Source organism: Parasteatoda tepidariorum, chromosome 3, assembly GCF_982258835.1.
Source record: "Parasteatoda tepidariorum strain Cologne lab strain chromosome 3, Ptep-v5.0, whole genome shotgun sequence".
Classification (NCBI taxonomy): Eukaryota; Metazoa; Arthropoda; class Arachnida; order Araneae; family Theridiidae; genus Parasteatoda; species Parasteatoda tepidariorum.
The window spans coordinates 118,749,403-118,769,764 of NC_141757.1; the positions used below are offsets into that span (position 1 = coordinate 118,749,403).

Sequence of the window (20,362 nt, forward strand, 5' to 3'; positions counted from 1 at the left end):
ATGAATATTGATATTGATTTTTTGAAATGTTCAATTTCTATTCAATTGTTGTTTTTCTTAAATTTCTATGCCTTTTTCTTTAATTCTAATGAAATGATTTTTTAATTGTGATTAATGATTATGATTTTAATGATTATGACTCATTTTAATTAATGATTTTTTAATTGCAGTTCACTCCCAAGTGGTGGTGGCAAAATGAGAAACAAATTACATCAACAGCACCAGCCTGCAGCAAAAAATAAGTTTAATGCCAATGAGATGGAATCAAGGATGAGTGATGTAATTAAATATTTTCCCTTTTGCATAAATGTTTTTTTTTTACAAAAATCATTAAATCTTTGTCATCCTCAATGACTGATACATGTGACTTAAGTTTCACTAAAATTGGTTTTATGTTTATTTTGAAAATTAAAATTGTTTTTATTTTAGCATGTTTTACTAATAATTTTTTAGTAACTAGTAAATATATGCCTTTATTCAAAATTATGAATTAAATACTCACCTAATTTAGCAGCCTCAGATTATTTTATTAATTAAAATTTTCTATTTCAGTATATAGATACAATCCCTGATCCTACAGACTTGCCAGAAATCACATTACCTATTACTACACTGCCGACCATTTCATTTGGACAAACTACAGTCAAAAATACTTGTGATTCTTCAAATAAAGGAAAGAACTTCACATTTTCTAATCCTATTGAACTTGTACCAAATTCTGAGTTGTCAAATCCAACACTCCCTGTAATTAGTAATGTAAGCATATTTTTTAAAATTAGTTTAAGGTATGAAATTATTTTAATGTCATATTTTTTTGCTTTATAAATATCACTTTCTGGCTTACTCTTCTCTCACTATTTGATTTTCCTGTAATAATTGCTTTGATTAGTAAATATTTATAGTTGATATTTTATTTGGTACCTTTAAATTTTAAAGGTCAAATTATAATTCTTTTCAAATTTATTGTTTTTAAAATATTTATTGAATTTTACTCTTGGCGAATTTTTTTTCGCAAAAATGAACGTTACTTTTCAGAACATTAATAAAAGAAAGCAAACTTTAAAGGCAAAAAAGCAACTGTTTTCAGGAATAGGTGACTATTAGGAGATTTTTTTACTCTTGGCGAAGTTTTTTCGCAAAAATGGACTTTACTTATGAGTGATTGAATAAAAGGAAGCAAACTTTCATACAATCATTTATGTCCAAAGAGCCAAAAATTTAAATTTCCATTGGATTTAATAAAGTACTTGTTATATGTTCTCTCTGAGGGGCAGTTTTGTAATTTTTAATTGTTTTTTCCTTCTATTAACATTCCTATTTTATTGTAATTCGACTTTTATTTAGGTACCTATTTTCTAATATGTATACCTTTTATATTTGTACAAAACTTTTATTTAATTGGAGCATAGTTAAGACTGGGCGATAAATCGATGTATCGCGAAATATCGATTAAACACATATATCAGTAGGCCGATGTAGTGACTTTGTTTGTGATAATGTTTTGACGTTTTTAATAATTTAACATTAGTACTTAAAGTATTTTTTAAAATTTTTTCAATATTTGTTTGTTTTATAATTTGTTCGATAATCAGTATCATTTTTAAACAAATAAATCCCTTAGTCAATTTTATTTAAAAAAATGAAAATAATAATAAATAAGTAAAAATATTTTTACATTTATTAAGTACAGAATTTGACCATTAGTTAATACTGCTTTTTATTATTTTAAATAATATTATTTTTTCTTTTAATTTTTAATGCATGTACGTAAAATAATTTGTTACAGTATTATTATTTTTAAACCAATAAATCTTAAATCATTTTTAATTTAAGAAAAATGAAATAAAGCTTGGGTTTGCTTTTACTTTGACTTCTTTATTAATTTAATTGAAAAAGCTAAGCAATGTTTTTTTCATAGTAGAATATTTTTAGAATTAATATTTTCTTTTGTACTAGATTTATTCCTTTTTTATTTATTTTTGATTGATTTAAAGATTTCCCACAGGTAATTTTTGAACATATGCTAAATTGCGATACATCACTATATCAGACATGTCTAACTGACGATGTATCACGATTTAAAATTTCTAACATCACCCAGTCCTAATAATAGTATTTGACAATTAAGCTATAATTTCAATTATTTTGCTAATATTTTTGTCAATTTTTGTTCCTGTTCAGGCAACTATTTTCATAGTTTTAGGCAACTATTTTTAATGTTTGAGGCTACTAAAAGCAACTATTTTTGTTCATTTTTTACTGTGGCAACCCTGCAAATACAATTTACTTCACTTTTCATAAATGTACAAGTACAAGATATGATATAATAATCCTTTACAGTTAAATTAATTTGTTTAAGGTATTCTGTCAAAATAAATTGTTTTAAAATCTTTTATGTTAGAATAATATGGTAATTCTTTTATTGCAAATCTGTTCAAAAATTTTTTTCTTCTAAATTTTACTTTAAATACATTGAGACTTTATTTCCAAAAACATCTGGCACTTTATTTTAAGTGATGATTACCAATACTTTCCTTATTAAAAATATATTGATTTCAATGGTATTACTGTCACTTTTAAAAACTTCAACAGGCATAAAATCTTTTTTTCATCTAATCTTTTTTTAATCTTATCTTTTTTCCTGCGTTTGTAGTTTGTCTATAAAATCCTGTTATCTAGTTATTCAACCTATCTTAAGACCTATTGTCTAGTGGTTTGTCTTTTAAAACATATTTCTAATAAGTTTTAATAGGCAAATTAGTGTTTTTGTTTATATCAATTTAAGTGAATAATTTTTAAGGACTTGCATAAAATGGTTTGTGCGTAAAATACTTACTTGTGGTAAAACAGAATCTTTCTATGAAAAGTTTTCTCTTCTGAAAGGTGGAAATGTGATTTCTTTCTCTCTATATATTTACACCTATTAATTGCTGGTTTATTGACTGCATTTCATAAATGTTTTATGTTTCAGTTATCTTCATCTTTTTTGAGTCAACCTGATGTAAATAAAAACCAACCAGCAAACACCTTCACCTTTTCCAATCCAATTGAACTTGAAAATCCAATTGTGACTGTATCTACCAATTCTAATACACAATGTAAGCTTAATTTCAACTCAAAGTCTGTAGAAAGTACTTGGAAGTGCAGTGCTTGTTGGGTGAATAATCCTGATTCTGTGACTAAATGCCAGTGTTGTGAAAATCCCAAGGAGGTTTTATCTAATGCTTCAAAGACATTCTCTACAGCTACAATGTTACCTTTTAAACCATCTTCTCCTAAAACACCTTCAAATGATGAGTTACAAAAACCCGTTTCTTCTGTTCTTCCTCTTTCAACCGCTGGGTTCGGAACTGCTACTGCCAATTCTGCATCGACCTGGGCTTGCAGTGAATGCTGGGTTTCTAATCCTGCAACCAAGGAAAAGTGTGCATGTTGTGAAGCACCTTGTCCATCTAAAGGAAAAATCACTGGTAATTACTTTTCTTGATTGGTAATTGATGTGTATAATAGAGGCGTCCAATCCTGAGACATACATTTTAAGATTTGAAATAGTCAAAAACAGTTACACTGGGGGACAACTTTTTTGTTGCATTTATACAAGTGCTTGGTTTTACCTAATTTGGGTGTGGAGATTTTAAATCTGAAATTAGTTTTGTTCCGAAAGCTTTTCCAAATGGTAGATTAATTTTTTGCCTGAATGTACACATATATAAAGAACACGCAGGTTAATGCACATGTACTTTTAACACTTAACGCAAAACTCGTATAACCTTAATGTATCGCATCATGAACTGAAATGTATTATCCCCTTCCAGTTACATGCTTTACATACCTGCCAAGCCTCCTGCTTTTTTAACAAAGACGTACCAGTATATTCTCAAATTTGTCTGTATAAAAAAAAAAAAAAAATTAAGGCGAAAATACTTCCAGGGCCGGCTTATGCATGTCGCGGCCCCTAGGCAATGCTCGTCTCGGGCCCCCACCCCTACCGTCTTCTAACTTCCTAATATATTTTTTCCTTTGATTCGCGACTAAATCCGAGTTTGAAAAGGTTTTGTGTCTTCTTCAATTGTTCATTAAGTTTATTTTGTTGCTCTTGCCGCTTTTTACGTTTTTCTGAACCACTTTGGTGTTTTTTCTTTACGGGTACCTCCGACATTTTGTTCCTGAAAAAAATAATCTTTCGGTTTAAAACAGAAATGAAATTTTCACCTTAGCAGCTCAAACATATTGAATTTCCTGCTTAATAAACACCGAAACTAATAATATTTGATAACGTTGAAATTAAATAAAATATGTAAGTAATTGAATAATAAAACGGCACTTCACATTTGTCAAGTCCTGTATTGGGTAATAAAATATGTAAAAAATAATAAAACTTACGTATAGTAATTTTAACTTCAGTTTACACTACACGGATTTTTACTCGTCGTTTCACCGATTTTCTCGAAGTCCGTAGCACTTCTGCAGTCTTTATAAATAAATATCCAATACTTAGCTCTAAATTCGTAAGTTTTGAAACACAAACTGTAAAACTCTCTTTTCATTCACAGCCGTAAAACTCGCAAACAAATTGCACGAAGTGAAAATTCAACGATTACATTAAAAATGTTTCACAAATGTTGTCTATGACACAATACAGCGTATGTATTTAGCGGATCGGGGAATTCTCCAGTCATGCGACGAAAGAACCAGTACTGCCAACCTTATTTTTACATACTCTTTGGTAGCTTGGCCATAGAATATACATACCTATGGTAGGTACCAGAACAGTAAGTGTGCATTCACAATGTAGAATTTTGCGCGTTTTTCAAGCATGTTGTGTTAAAAAAGCTGCTCTTGCTGTAAAGTCATCTGATTAGTCGGCGTTAAAATTACTGCTATAAAATTGCTTGTGATTATATTACTGCATTATATATGAACTAACTACATTAATATTAATATCTAATTTGGAATGCATTCAGAAATGTACTAAAATACAGCCAATGTAATGTACAGAGCAAGATAATCATCAATGAAATTTCGAATTAAATTTTTACTGTTTAAGAAACATTGTCAATTTTTTTCTCTGTAGCACAGGGCCCCTAGGCAGTTGCCTACAGTGCCTAATGGATAAAACGGCTCTGAATACTTTTCTTATTTCTCAACAGATAGTGCTGTAGCCAGCAGTGCAGTATGTTGAGTGTTTATAGTTTAATTAATTATAAATAATGGTTTAACGAAATCTTCTCTTGATTAAGATTTATATACATATTTTTTACTTCGCTAAATGTGCTTAGATTATTATAATCATTTTTAGTGGTAAGATTTAAAAAAAATGTAGGAAAGGGTTTTCTCTATTTGAAAGGCAGCAAAAAATCCTATATTATTCAGATTTGTCATTCCAAAATGGTTCAATGGTTTGATTTAAAGGTAATAGAAGTAAAGATTTCAATAATCTCTGATTTGTTAAAAATGAGTGTCGGGACCATATAATAATTTACTGTTGACAAAAATGTTTAGCTTACTCATTATTTACATTTCAAAATTATTGAAGTTTTTTAAAAATAATTTCATTGAAGAAAAACTCAACCAAGTAACAATTTTTAATAGAAATTTTATAAGGGTCTACTTTACATTAGCAATATGAATTTATTAAAGTTTACATACTTTGCTTAATTCTTTACTTATCTTTATAAATTCAGTGTGATCAATAATAATAATTTTGTTAATGTTTTTAATATGCTTTTATAAATTGCTTAATAATGTTTTTAATTAATTAAACTAATTATAATTTTGAAATAAAAGGGATTTTTTTACATAAAGTAATTTTTAATTTTAAAAATAGAATGACTCACTGAATATTGGATATGTTTAAAATTATGGATAAATTGTTTTTATGGTGGTTAATATAATAAAGAAAAGAGTTTTTTTTGTTGTCAGAAACTAGTTATTTCATCATGATCATGTAAAGTATTTGATAATTATTTTGAATTTTGTAAATGCATATATATGAAGAAGTTTCAACGATAAAGAGATTTTTTTTATTTATTAGTGTGCATATACTTATTATGATTTTTTTTAGATGCTTTGGAATAGTTGAGTGCTTAAAAAGTGCTTATTTTTGTTGAAAATTTGACTACGCACTCTGATTAAGTTTCATTGGTTTTCATATTGATTAACTCAAAGCAGTTTAGAAGAAGATAATACTATGGGCTAAATAAACTTGATTAATAAAAAATTGAATAACTAGGATTTTTTTTAAGAATTTGAAAACCTGTTCTACATACCAAGGGAAAAGGAAAATTAAATAATAAATCAGTATTGGACAGCATTACAAATTGACGATCGAGTCTGAAAGATGCACACCATCATAACAAGCAGGATTAACATAATTTATTTTCTTTTTTTATTGTTTTGTTTTTTCTGGTGGCTTAGAGCTCTTAGATTAGGCAAAACCCATTTCTGGTAGTTTATCCCATTAAAGTAAAGATTAACTGTATTAAGTATTATTTAGCATGATGCTAGAGAATAACTCATGGTTGTAAAAATTGATTGTAATTTCACCTATTTTATTCAATTTGAAGGAGCTGTAAAAAAACTTTTCATACAGTCTCTGTGTTAAAACTGTGCAGTATTGATCCAGTTTTAATGGGTACCAAATGTACTAATATAATACTATGTACCTATATTTGTTGCCTATTAAAACTGGGCCTAGTACCAATACTAATTTAGCATCTTTGACGTCAATAATAGTATGGTGATTTTTCACGTTTTTCCTACAAATTAATACTTCCATTATTTTTGCATTTGAATGTCTAGCTTATGTTTTTATTTCAATTAAAACCTATTACCAAAACTAAATGAGCATCATTGTTGTCAATAATAGTATGGCAATTTTTTTAGCTTTACCTAATGAATCTGCCATTTCTTTAACGATTTCGTGTTTAAATTCCTTTTTTTTTCTTGAATTTCAAATGTTGCTATTAGCAATATTTAGCAAGCATCATTTGCTTCAATAATAGTATGGCATTCTTTAACATTTCTTTAAAAAAAATTAGTCCTAGTTTCCATCAATTTTTCTTTTTACCATATACCATATTGGCTCATACCCCTCAAATATCACTGGTATCAGAGCACCCCTCCAGGAGGTGCACTCAACATTTGGTGCAACTGCAAAAATCAGATGGCCCTTGCCTGGGGCCACCTTAAGTCTCTTTCTTTCGAGGGTAGTGTTAAAATCTTCCCAAACTGCCCCAGGTGCCACAACATGCAGGCTTCTCCCCAACATATCTTGGACTGGACAAGAGGGACATTCTAGAAAACCCACTTTTGGTGGCCGACTTCCTCCGGGTCAATGTATAGCTATAAAATAAACATGTAGTTTCCAATAACATTCAAAATATTAATTTGGCATTGTCTATCTATTCTACCATTTTAAGTTATCTGGCATAATAACATTATTTAATATTAAAGAATGTGCAATGAGTTCCATTTTTTATTAATGATGGCAGACATTAATACTAACTATGAAAATACTTGTTAAAACAAAATCATTTAATAGTTTCATTTAAATCAACTAATAAAAAAATTATATCTTTTAATTGGCGTTTATGAACGATGTAGAATTGAAATGAAATTTTTTAGCATGCTTTTAGGATTGGGGGTGGAAATTTCTCCTTTAAATCAATGCTCCAATTTCTAAACACTACTATCGCAAATGGTTCTGAAGTTAAAAGAGGGATGCATGGACAAAATCTTCATTTTATTATTATTAATTTATGTGTTTTCTATTAAAACTAACACAATATATTAAAGTAAAGCCCTTGTTTAAGCATTTCACTAATTAGATGTTTTATTAATATTTACTATAGTAAAAACATTTTTTTATTTATTATTTTTAACAATTGTTAGCTCTTTACTGTTAAATGATGAATGTGTGTATTGTTAAACAGAATAAGTATTTTAATATATTTGCTGTTCTTTTTTTTCTGCCTAATGATATGTATATCAATAAATAGAATCATGTTACAATTTGCACGCTTCTATTTTTATGAAGGTGGCAGTTCCAACAAAGAATCAAGGTCAATAAATTCTAGCTCAAATTCAGCTTTTGGATGCGCTAGTATACCAGCGTCATCAAGTAGTCAATCTGGCTTTAATTTTAGTGGATTATCCAAAGTGAGTATTAAAGAATTGTCTCCTTTTTATTGTAATTCTGTATACTCTTGGTTCTTAGTAGATCAGCCTTACACCTTCAAACCCAGCTTCACTTACATAAGAATTGATTATAAAACAGGGTGCATTCTTAAAGGTGCTTATTTTTGATTTTTTTAAAAAAAAAAATCTCTTCGGTGAAACGACATCGTCTTTGTCATGGGCAGGCCGATGACGTTCTAGCACTGATCTGTTTAAACAAAATAGCACAATCCTAGATCAGTTAATTAGTACAACTATTCTTAAACTTTTCTGAGGGATCATTCACTAATTAAGTATTTTCATGTGGATGTAGAGTTGTCTACCATAACTTCATTTCTAAAATTTGTATCTTTTTATTTGTTTAGTTCAGTAAAGATGGGAATAGATATTTTTTAATCACAGAAGTTATATCTTAGGGACTGTCCACTAAATGCATAAAATATTTTACTCTTTTTATTGTCTTATTTTACTGGATTTGCTATTAAACTTTCCAGTATTCTTGAGCTATCTTGTGATAAAAACTCAATAATTTTTATAATCAAGATTTTAAAAACATGGAGTGAGGACCTTTTCCCATTTAAAAATTGAGCTGTAGTACAAAATCTTATATGATGTGCATTTGTCATTTCAAAATGCTATAATTTATCTTTTTATCATTTGGTTTAAAAATTCTATATTCTCAGGTAATTCTCTTAAAGGGTCCTTATTTTTTGTATAAGAAGTTTTCTATGTACTATGTAAAAGCATAAATTTCTGATTTTAAAGGAGTCTTCTCTATATAGACTTTTTACTTTTGTATTGAAAGGCAATATCTTGATATATCATCTGAAAGGTATTCTAGACTGATTTTGTTCAATAATTCCATTTGAAATTCAACCAAGATGCTGGAAACTACTTGTGACCATTTTTTTGGACAAAAGACTTAAATTTTTTGGCATGAAATCATTTTTTAAAAGAAATCTGATTTAGCTATACTTAAGAGAGATACCAAACCATTATAACATTTTATTCTAGAAGGAGGAATTATCATTTATGGGTTTTCTTCAATTATGCACTTCATCTATTTTTCGTGAAAAAAATAATTAATGCTGTTTAAAGTTAATTTGTATAAAAGCTTAATATATGTATACTATTATTTCGAGATAATTATTTTGGTTACTAATACACCAGTGCCAAAAACTTCTAACTTCTGCCTTCTATTTATAGGCAATTTTTATGGAAATGTTTTGAAGACTATAAATGTTCAATATTCTTAGACTGTTCTTTATTTTCTGGTACATTTTTCCAATGTGTACAAAGGGCTATATTTTTTGCATTCATTAATGTAAATGATTTAATATTGTGATTGATTGATTGATTTGTAATTGGTTGTGCCAAACTCATGTCATTGAAATAAAGGCAAACTTAATTGTTTGATAATTAAGTTTTAATTAATCCTTCCATTACCTCATTCAATCATGCAAATTGATGTGAGTTATATTGTTTAAAAAGAATACTTAATTATGCATTTAATATTACTACAGGAAGTGAAGAATTTTTTAAACTGCAGAGAAATGACTTTGTAACTAATAAGTATTGAAGTAGTTTATCAACCTTGTTATAATTTCAGCCTGTTGTATTTCTAAGCACTGTACTAATTTCCCAATTTTTGTTGTTAAAATGTTTCTTCAGGTTCCTCAAATTTCTTCCACGTGGGAGTGTGATGCTTGTTTAGTGAGAAATGAAATGGATAAACAAAAATGTGTGGCTTGTGAAACACTGCGTCCAAATAAAAGCAACCTTTCTGGTAACTAATTCTCTGTTTGTTTTAGAAAATTAAACTGATTTTTTAATTTGTACTTTAGTGATGCAATTACTATATTAATTGTTCTAGCCTGTTCTAATTGAATGTAGAAGTGTGGTGGCAAAGAATTATAATATTTTAGAGAGAAATCTATGATTTATAAAAAACAGTTTGAAATATTCAGAAGCAAAGCTTAGGAAAAATCTTTCATTATACAGGGATCAGGGTAAACTGGGAAAACCTGGAATTTCCTAAAAAGCAGGAATTAGTTGGGTAAAAACCTGGAAATATATCATACGTGAAAAATTACCAGTCTTAGAATTGTATGTAACACTAAACAGTTATTGAGATTCAAGTTAAAAATTCTGACATCTATTATAATTATTTTATCAGAGATGATTGTGCTCCAGCAAAAATCTGTATTTTTTTGCCAACCTAGATCAGGAAGTTTCTGGAAATTCAAGGTACAAAAGTTTCAAGAAATCATCAATCACATTTGTGTATAAAAATTCTTGTATATTTTATTTAAAAATATTGGAGCTAGAATTTATGCTTGGCATTTATATTTGTTTTAAAAATATTAATGATTTAAATTTATAAAGGATTTTTGGGTTGGGCTCACAATCCCCCCCCCCTGTTTTATAAAATTCGATTTTTTTTTTTGTGAAACTTTTCCATGTTTTCATTCTCATTCTATTGTATGTTTTTGCTCACCAAATCTAATATTTGACATTACAAATAAAAAAAATCAAGTTATCAAATGAAATTTATGCTTATGAGTGTAAATCATATTAATGTAAATGTTTTCTCCAGGTTTCTCATTTAAGGGAACTAATGAAGCAAAGTCTAATGCTACCTTAAATTTCAATTCACCTTTAAATAGTGCTGTGAGTTCTGGATTTTTGTTAAATACTACCACTGCATCTTCTTCAACTTCTGCTACAACTACTGGATTTACACTTAGTACTACAGTTAAACCTGTTTCTGATGGTTTTACTTTAAATACGAGTGAGCCAACCGCATCATCTGTATCAGTAACACCAGCCTCAACTTCAACCTGTACTTTTGGTTCTGGTAAGGAAATAGGAACAATATATGAGTTATGTACCCTTCTCGTACCGACCACATTGCTAAAATAAAATATCATCAGTGGAAGACTGATCGTGTGTTTGACTCCCCTTGAAATTAGGCTAAAAGTGGGGGATCTTCGTGGTTTTTCTCTCCATGTAACTCAAATTTGGGTTAGTTCCATCAAAAACTCCTCTACTCTCAGTACTTGATCCAGGAGTTCCCTTGTATTCTAGATTGGGTTCAAAATGACAAGGCTACATAGGTGAACATTAGTAGTCGTAAACCCTAAATTGGGTCAGCTGTTCAACGACGGTTATAATATGAAATAGTTAATAAATATTAAAAATATTTTATTTTTGAGAAAGGTACAGGAAAAGAACAATTTCAATCCGTAGGAAATTTGATTTTTAAGTTTTTAAATTAATATAATTTTAGTGTTACTTTAGTTTCAAAAATTTAAATCAAATCGAGAAGGAAAAGTAATATTGATAAAATTGAGAATGGAGAACAGTAGTTCAACATAATTGAATGAAATATCTTAAATTTGTATTAACCATGTATAAGGCCTTGGAAAGTGTACCCCCAACCAACTTTGATAATTTTTATAATGACGATGGGAAGTTATTTTCCCACCTATAATTTGCGTGGCCATCTTCTGATAACTCTTGAAAATACAAAAACAATATCAATGAAGGGCGTTGTTCACATGTGATTTACAGTAAGGGTTGCTTGGGTTCAAGTAGAAAATCCATCTCATGGGAGCTATTTTATCTTGTGTGCTGTGCATTTGATCATTTTTCATCAAAGTTAATTTGTAATTAACGTGTTTATTAATATGGTTCTTTACACAGAGCTCATTCTAGGCAGGGTGCAAAAGTTTAAAAAAAGGGCATTATTATTCTAAAAAGGCAATAATTTCTTTCTATGGGCTTTACATGTTCTATCAAAAAACATTGTCAATTAGTAAAAGATTTTTTTTCTTCATGTTACTAAAAGTAGCAAAGCAATCATATTAATTACTAATTTTTATTAATAAATTAACATATATATTGAGTTAATGGGCTAATTAGCTTAGTAATTTATTTAAAATGTATGTTTTTAAGTGTCTGTAGTTATGATTTAATAATTTAAATGATTAATAAAAATTATGATTTAATGATAGTGGAAGTAACTGCAAACTTTCAAAGACAAGTGCAACAATGGCTATTTTTCCTTTCCCATATAAATCCCATATATTGACAGCAATGACAAACTAAATAAAAAGAGTTGAAAATAACAAACGTTTTAAGAAATCCATAGTAGAGTTTGGGGAAAAAACAAAGAAGGATTGAGGAAAGAAAGCGCAAAAAGGGTATAGAGTCTATTATATCAGGGTGCTAATTTACTTCAGGGGCAACAGGGTGGATTTCTTTGACTAAAAGGGCAGCAGGATGCTGCGTCCTGTTTACCCTGCCTAGAATGAGCTCTGTCTTTACAAACCCAGAAGTTCAACGTTTTAAGAAATCCATAGTAGAGTTTGGGGAAAAAACAAAGAAGGATTGAGGAAAGAAAGCGCAAAAAGGGTATAGAGTCTATTATATCAGGGCGCTAATTTACTTCAGGGGCAACAGGGTGGATTTCTTTGACTAAAAGGGCAGCAGGATGCTGCGTCCTGTTTACCCTGCCTAGAATGAGCTCTGTCTTTACAAACACAGAAGTTCACGTTTGTAGCCAATTCTTCACAATAGTAATTTCTTAAAAAAGTTTAAAAATACCACTCACTAAAAAAAAAAAAAAGTTTTATTTTTGGTTTAAAATATCCCCCAAAACTTTTTTTATTTTTATTCAATTTTTTCAAATTATTATTATTTTTTTTTTAGATTAAAGATTATTTTTATAGATTTTTTGATTATGATTTTTGCTTTAACAAAGAAAAAATTAATTTGATATTAGATTTCTTGAATGAACTAGCATATGTGTTTAAACAGTATAAAATAAAAATATATTAGAAAAGTAAAAATTTATGAAACTAAATTAAATATGACACTCATAAGCTTAAGGGATTCATGAACTATTAATGTATGAACAAATTGACCTACAAAGTTTATTTGTGTGTAATATTTCACATTAACAGAAATTATATTTTTATGCTTAGATAGTAGGTTAATCATAAGGAGTTAAAATCATGTTAAAATGAGCTTGAAAAATGTATATTTTAATATTTAACTAATTTTTTTCTTTCCCATCTTCCTTATGCTGTTAAAACAAATAATTTTATTTAGCAACAAGATTTAACAATAATTAGGAAGTCATTGTCTATATATGTGTATCTATCTATAATATACAGTAGGGAACCGATTATCCGAAACGATCGGGACCATCGCTATTCCGGATAGCTGATTTTTCCGGTTTTCTGAATCGCTACAAAAAGCCGTTTTTTTTATTGTTAAACCCAACTAAAAAAAGAAAAAAAAATTTGGAAATAATCTTTAAAAGAAGAAAAAACCATGAAGTAATACACTAATGATTATTTCCAAAATGATGGTAAGATAAACATCTTTCAAAAAAGAAAGAAAAATCCTAAAATCTTAGTAGGAAAAAAAAAAATTTTTAAAAAATGGCGGGAAAATATATTGAATTTCGTTCCGGTTTTTTTATTTTTCCGGATAGCGGGGGGTTCTGTACTGTATAACTCTTTATATAACCCTTGAACCTCGTTCCTGTGATTGGACATATTTTGCACCCCATGCCATAATCATGACTGAATAACATTCTGTACATTGTTACCACTAAATGCAGAAAGATTGTTCTTTTAGAGAGCTTAAAACATGGTTCGCAAATCACGTTGGTGGCAAATTCTTTACAGTTTTATCAAGTAATTAAGTAATTTTTAACAAAAGTATAGTCCAATAATTCTTTACAAAATTTTAAAAATATCACCGAAGAGAAAAATTTTCATCAGAAAAGAAAGATTATCTTAAATTAATTTTAAGGTAATAAATTTAATGAATTTTATATAAATTTATCTAAAAATATTTCAATGTAACATTACTAGAAGAAAATGGAATATAATAAGTTAATTAATAGTTTCCCCCTCAATAAAAAAAAAAAAGTGCAACGTAAATTACTCATTATCTCATGCACCAACTAGCGACGGCTTTATTTATTTTTTCTAAGACATAATGTACAACTTTTTAGGGGATGTCTCAAATCTTTTATAAGATATCCCACAAAGCGAGAACCGATTCATCATTTTAAAATTACATGGTTTGTTTTTAGTGACAAAATGAAAGTATCAAACAATATCTGAAGTTGTGAATTGTGTGATCTAATTCGTGCAGTTGCAGAAGTGTTGATTAATTTCCTAATAATTTCATGTTGGTTGTTTTTTACTGTCATCAGTTTTTGTAATTCAAAAGCAATCTAGCATCTAACAGCATTATTCTATGTAAAAACTCTTTTATGCTAGTTTGTTACATTTTCTGCTTTTGAACTCAACATTCAATCAAGCCTAATTTTTAATTTGATTTGTTTGCTACTTTAAAGTTTATTTTTATTGGCTTAAGCTACTGCACTGTTTGAAAAGAAAGAAGATAATTTTATGATAAACATATTTTTTATTTCATTCAAATTTAAAAGCTCAAATTTCCCCCCTTGAAACATTGTACAGACGTGCCAACTCTCCCGCATTTTGCGGGAGTCTCCCGAATTTTGAGTTACTCTCCCGCCCTCCGGAATTGATTTGAAAAACTCCCGAATTTTACTGCGATCGACGGCCAAACTCAAAATTACCTAATTTTTCCACGAGTGCGAAGGTAAGTTTTTCTTTCAGCTTGAATTCCATCCCCTCTTATCAAATTACCATCTGCCTGAAGCGTAGCTGAACATGCTTTATTTTCCCCCCTCTTCAACGTTACCTCTAAAAACACTCCTATTTCACCCGCCCCCTTACACTGGGGGCGGGTGAAATCTTCCTCTTCTTTCGTGTGGAGTTGAATGCAATGACGTCACATGTCGTTATCGAGTGACGTCCGTTCAGGAGTGGGGAAACTCGTACTCTCGATAGTTGGAATTGATATTGTATCTTGCTGTTTTTATAGTTTTTAATGCGTATTTTTCCACGGTTGGCAACAAGCTAGTAAACTAGCAACGTGATATCAATTATTCGCTTAGTCTTCGTATATTTAAAAAAAAAAAAAAAAAATTCAAGGATGTCTTAAGTCGAAACGGAAGTATGGATCAATTTGAGAAATATCCTCTCTTAGCAAAGCTTTTTAAATCTGTTTAGTGCATACCACATGGGAATGCCGATGTTGAAAGATATTTTAGTGTGAACAAAATGCTACTTGATAATAGGGCAAGTTTAAATTCACATAGTATTAATGGTTTGAGACAAGTTGTGTCACATATCAACAAAATAGGGAGTTTAAATAACTTTAAAGTTGACAAAGATATGATTAAAGTAGCTCGTGCTGCATTTAAAAATTATTCTGCTCGATTAGAGGTTGAGAAAAAAGAAAGTGAAAACACTGAAACTGAGGGGAAAGCAGATTGAAAGCTGCTGAAATTGATTTGCAAAAAAAAAATTGAAGGCTTCTCAGGATCTCTTAGCCACAGCTGAAAAAATATTAAAGATGGGTTAAGTAATAAATACATATCGAATATAGAAAGCGAACAGATCCTCTTATCTGAGGAAAAGTTGAGGATAGCAGAATATTTAACAGCATTGGAAGATACCAAATAGAAACTTAATTTTTTAATGCAGGAACTTTCATAAAAATGAAAAAAATAAGACACGTTATTGATGAACAAAAATTCTTGTTATTAAATTCTTGTTTTAATTCTTTTTATAACATGTGCTCCAAATCTTCGTTTCACTGCTCCAAAATTTCCTTTTTGTTGATCTAAAGCCACGTTTAGCCACTTGCACCACTGGATATGACTTAGCTGTCAAAATCTAGCAGTTTAAGAAAACTTTTAAAATAATAAAAATTGAATTACAAGAGTTAGAAGAAGAAAAATAACAGCAAATAATTTTACATGCTACAAGCAAACTTAATTAATAATTTGCTGTGATTTTTATTTCTTGCTATAAAATGCCTTAGATTTTCTTATGTATTCAAATTTAAAAACATAAGATTGGTAGGTTTTTATGTCAATCCTTAACATCTGTACTTTAACAAGATTTAACTGCTTTTTAATTTCTAAAAAAAAACTATCTTTTACACAAAGTTTTTAAATTTTTGATAAGTCCTTAAAATTTTGGACTCCTTGGATACTCCTTGGATTTCTTCTTCTGATCTCTGTATGAACCCTGAAATTATCTATTTACAGGTACACTTTCTTCTGTCAAACCTTCATCTATTAGCTCAGAAAACAAAGTAGCACCAACTGCTGATGTTCCTTTTAAGTTTGGAGATAAGACAATTGCTACAAGTGATCCCGCTCCTTCATTTGGCTCATCAAACAACCTTTTTACATTTGGTACCAAATCAGTTGCCACTAATTCGCCAAAATCTGCCGTTTCATCATCTGAAAACCCTACTCCTGTCGTAGGTAATATGCCTCAAAAACCAATCTTTGGAAATTCTCCATTATCTTCTTCTTTTGGGAAGCAAACAACAGGAGAATTAAAAATTCCTCCAGTTTTAATCTCCAAATCAAATCCTCTCTTCCAGTTTGGATCCACAGTGAGTATTTTTGTTCAATAATTATATTTTTACCTGTACTTAATATCCTGTTTGCCTTAAATTCATTTTTTTTTTTTTTTTTACTTTTTTAATCCAATCATGAGAAGCATCAGAAACTGGTTGATAGTAACATTGTCATAATGCATGTGAACTTTTTATAGTATATTTAAAAAAGGGCATGAAAAAACAGTTTGAAAGGTAGCAGAAAAAATAAAAATTTTGCCCGCCGGTTCCTGAAAGGAAAGAAATAACTTTAACATAGGGTTGCCTTGCAATTTCAATGGTTCTGGTATAATCCACTTATCATTAAATAAAGAAAAATATTGGAAGTCCTTCAGCCTAGAAGGTTTTCCAAGCACTTTATTACAAACTCAAGGCAAAATCTGGTTATTTTTATTTAAGGCTGGACATTTTACACGACAAAGCTTACTCGTCAGCACAAAATATCCAATCACCAATAGCGAGCAACTGACAAATAGAATTTCGTATCATGATTTAAAATGCTATTACATACTATTACAATTATACAATTGATATAATTATCTATATTAATATATAAATAAATGCTTTTGAATCTCTTTCACAGAGTATTATTTTCCAACAGTGAGAGTATGAAAAAATTTAATACTTGTGAATAAAAAAGACAGTAAGTTTTCAAAATCAGAGATTAATTACTGAAGGAATGAAAAATAATTTGCTACTGCAGTTTATTCCTATTATTAAAATTAGAATAACGTTGTATATTCTTTAATTGTCCCATAATTAGTAATTACCTCTAATAACTAGGACTGGGCTATAAATCGATATATCGCGACATATCGATTTAACGCCTATATCGGCAAACCGATACAGCAACTTTCATTCCAAGCGATACATGAGAAATCTGATTCAAGCCGTCGAGTGAAGAAGACGATATAACGATATAGCGATACACGCAAGGACTTTCTCTTACGTTCCGATGCCAACTCGCGCTGTGGAAGACGATATTGTTTCGTTATGTTGAGACGGCCTTGACTGATGAGCGGTAGAATCAGAATCACTTTTGAGACCTTATATCGTTATATCACATGTTCGTTTTCGCACCTTCGCGATTTGAAATCGTTTCTTGTAGATTATTTTCAATGGGATTAACTTCGTGATCGCCGTCGTAACCTTGTTCTGAACGCAATTGAAAAGAATTTATAAAGAAAAGTTTCTTCATTAATTAGGTAAGTTTTTTATTTATTTTCTGACAAAGCTTTTTTTTATATTTTCAAATGTGAAAATTATCGGAAATCTAATTTAAGGCACCCATAAGGAATTAAATTACAAAGTAAATAAATTTGTTAGGTTATTTTTTTTACTTTCTTTTAATTTATTAAAAACCTTTCGGATAAAACTTCTAACAATTTAATGGGCTTCTATTACTGATTTTAAATTTATAAATCTTGAGTTGTTTTTATTTTTAGAAATAAAGTTAAAACAAAACTTATTTTTTGGACATAAGTCAATAAACTTTATTTGTTCAAAAGAATTTGAAAAGTTTGCGAATTTTATTCATCTTTTTTTTTTTTTATCAATTACTACTTCGTTTTATTAGAGAGTAAAATCATTATTTTTTTTTAATTTTCGTTTTATATTATTAGTTAATTAGCTAAATATATTACCGAATATCACAATTCTTTTGTTTTTATTTTTAAGAATTTAATTAAGAAACTTTGCCTTACTTTGTTTTTCGTTCATAATTCGGTCATTATTTAATTTAATTTAATTATTTATATGAAATAATAATAAAAATAGTGTTTAAGAAGCATTTTTTTTCTAAAATTTATTTAGCTCTTTGTTTTAAGCATACAAATAATTTTTTAACGAACTTATTTTTTAAATTTTGTTCCTATGCTGTTAGGTAAATATATTGATAAATTTCACTTTTATTTATTTTTTTATTTTTAAACTCAGAAATCTTTTGTTATTTGCGTGATCATTTTTAGAAAATATAACAAAACTTGTGTTTACTTCTTCATTAAGAATTTGAACATTACGATCGAACTTAATAATTCTGTAATTATTTACGCATAATAGTACAAGCAAATATTGATTTGTTAAAAAAAAGTTTCTTTTTTTAAAAAAAAAAAAAATATTTTTAACATTTTGTTTTAAGTGTATAATGAATTTCTTAACAAACTTTTTTTTTTAATTTTTTAAATTTTCCTTCAATAATTTCAGCTAGATATCTTTATAAAATTCTCTTTTTGTTTTTAAACTGAGAAATCTTTCAGAGAACGAAAATTTTAAGAAATTATTACAAATCTTATGTTTACTTTTTAGTTTAAAATTCGAACATTTTTAATTTTAAACTTCGGCTTTTAGTCAATCTAACTTTTATTTTAATTAAAATATATTTTGAAATTTTAAAATCAGCTTTTGTTTAATAACAATTTTTTTTTCTTCATTAAGGGTGTTTTAGGGGTTAACTTAAATTAAGACTGCTTATACCTTATAAACGATAAAGAAGTGCAAATATTTCATTCTGTATCTACACACATTTTTTCAATAAATATTTTAAGTAAGATTTGTACATCTTAGTCAATTTATTTAATATCTTTCTTTAGCAAAACATATATATTTTCAAATTTATAAATTGATTTAAATCAATATGCGTATGAAGTCTTGATAGAAATCTGACTTTCTGTGCCTTAAAGTAAATGAAATTCAAAAATACTATATCGCGATACATCGCTATATCGCGATGCAAAACTGACGATATATCACGATATATAATTTCTAATATCGCCCAGTCCTACTAATAACCCATTACAATTGAAAAACTTATTAATATATTTTTAGAAAATAAATTAACTTTCCACAGTTTTTCACTTCACTTATTCATTTTCTTTTAACAAACTGAAGAACTTCTTTAAATTTAATGAAATTAGCTTTGCAGTTTTATCAGAGCATATTTTTACAACATGTGCAAATGATGCATAGATCTGAAACATTTTAGATTGCTGTGAGTGATGCAATGATAGGTAAACTTTTTGCTCAATAAAAATCTCATTTAAATACCAAAGAACTAACTTAATGCATAGATACAGTACTGCAATATTTAAATAGTAAAAACTGAACAACGAATAATAAAAAAAAGATTCATTGAAAAATGTTTTGTTTGCACATGATACGAGTTGTGGTTGAAGGTATGATTTTATAGGTTTAAAAATGAATGAATATTTATTTCAAATAATATTTAGATGGTATAAGATAATTTAAAGACATCTTCAAAATCTATGTTGAAACATGTTAAACCCTTTTTTTTTTTTTTTTTTTCTGTAGAAAACCTGAAATATCCTTAATTAACATCACTTATTTGAAAAAAATTATCCATATAATATACATCTTCGAGCTTAAAAAGAACAAACATATCATAAGGATAAAATATTAATGTAATGCACTATTTTATTTATAAATTTATTTTATAGGTTTCATCTGGGGAAACATCTTGGGAATGTTCCAGTTGCCACTCCAAAAATAATGGTGATAAAGATAAGTGTGCATCCTGCAGTGCTGCTCAAATAGATAAAATCAACAAGAATAATATTGTAAGATTTGGTTTTATATTCTGTTGGTTTATAACACAAAAAATTTATTGTGGTTGAATAGATATTAAAATTTTGAAAAAAAATTT

General features: G+C 28.5%; 1 protein-coding gene across 5 annotated transcripts in view; it reads left to right on the plus strand.

Annotated features, from left to right (window-relative positions):
- LOC107449794 (uncharacterized) overlaps window positions 1-20,362 on the plus strand; it is a 65,147-nt gene that overhangs the window by 23,718 nt on the left and 21,067 nt on the right. For 4 of the 5 annotated variants that reach the window (XM_016065455.5, XM_016065467.5, XM_016065459.5 and 1 more), the window contains 8 exons: window positions 171-279; window positions 553-756; window positions 2,972-3,470; window positions 8,039-8,160; window positions 9,850-9,964; window positions 10,775-11,035; window positions 16,346-16,701; window positions 20,157-20,276. In XM_016065455.5, the coding sequence (XP_015920941.2) occupies window positions 171-279; window positions 553-756; window positions 2,972-3,470; window positions 8,039-8,160; window positions 9,850-9,964; window positions 10,775-11,035; window positions 16,346-16,701; window positions 20,157-20,276 (1,786 nt within the window). The remainder of the gene's footprint in view (window positions 1-170; window positions 280-552; window positions 757-2,971; window positions 3,471-8,038; window positions 8,161-9,849; window positions 9,965-10,774; window positions 11,036-16,345; window positions 16,702-20,156; window positions 20,277-20,362) is intronic. The other variant, XM_071184567.2, reaches the window with a different exon arrangement.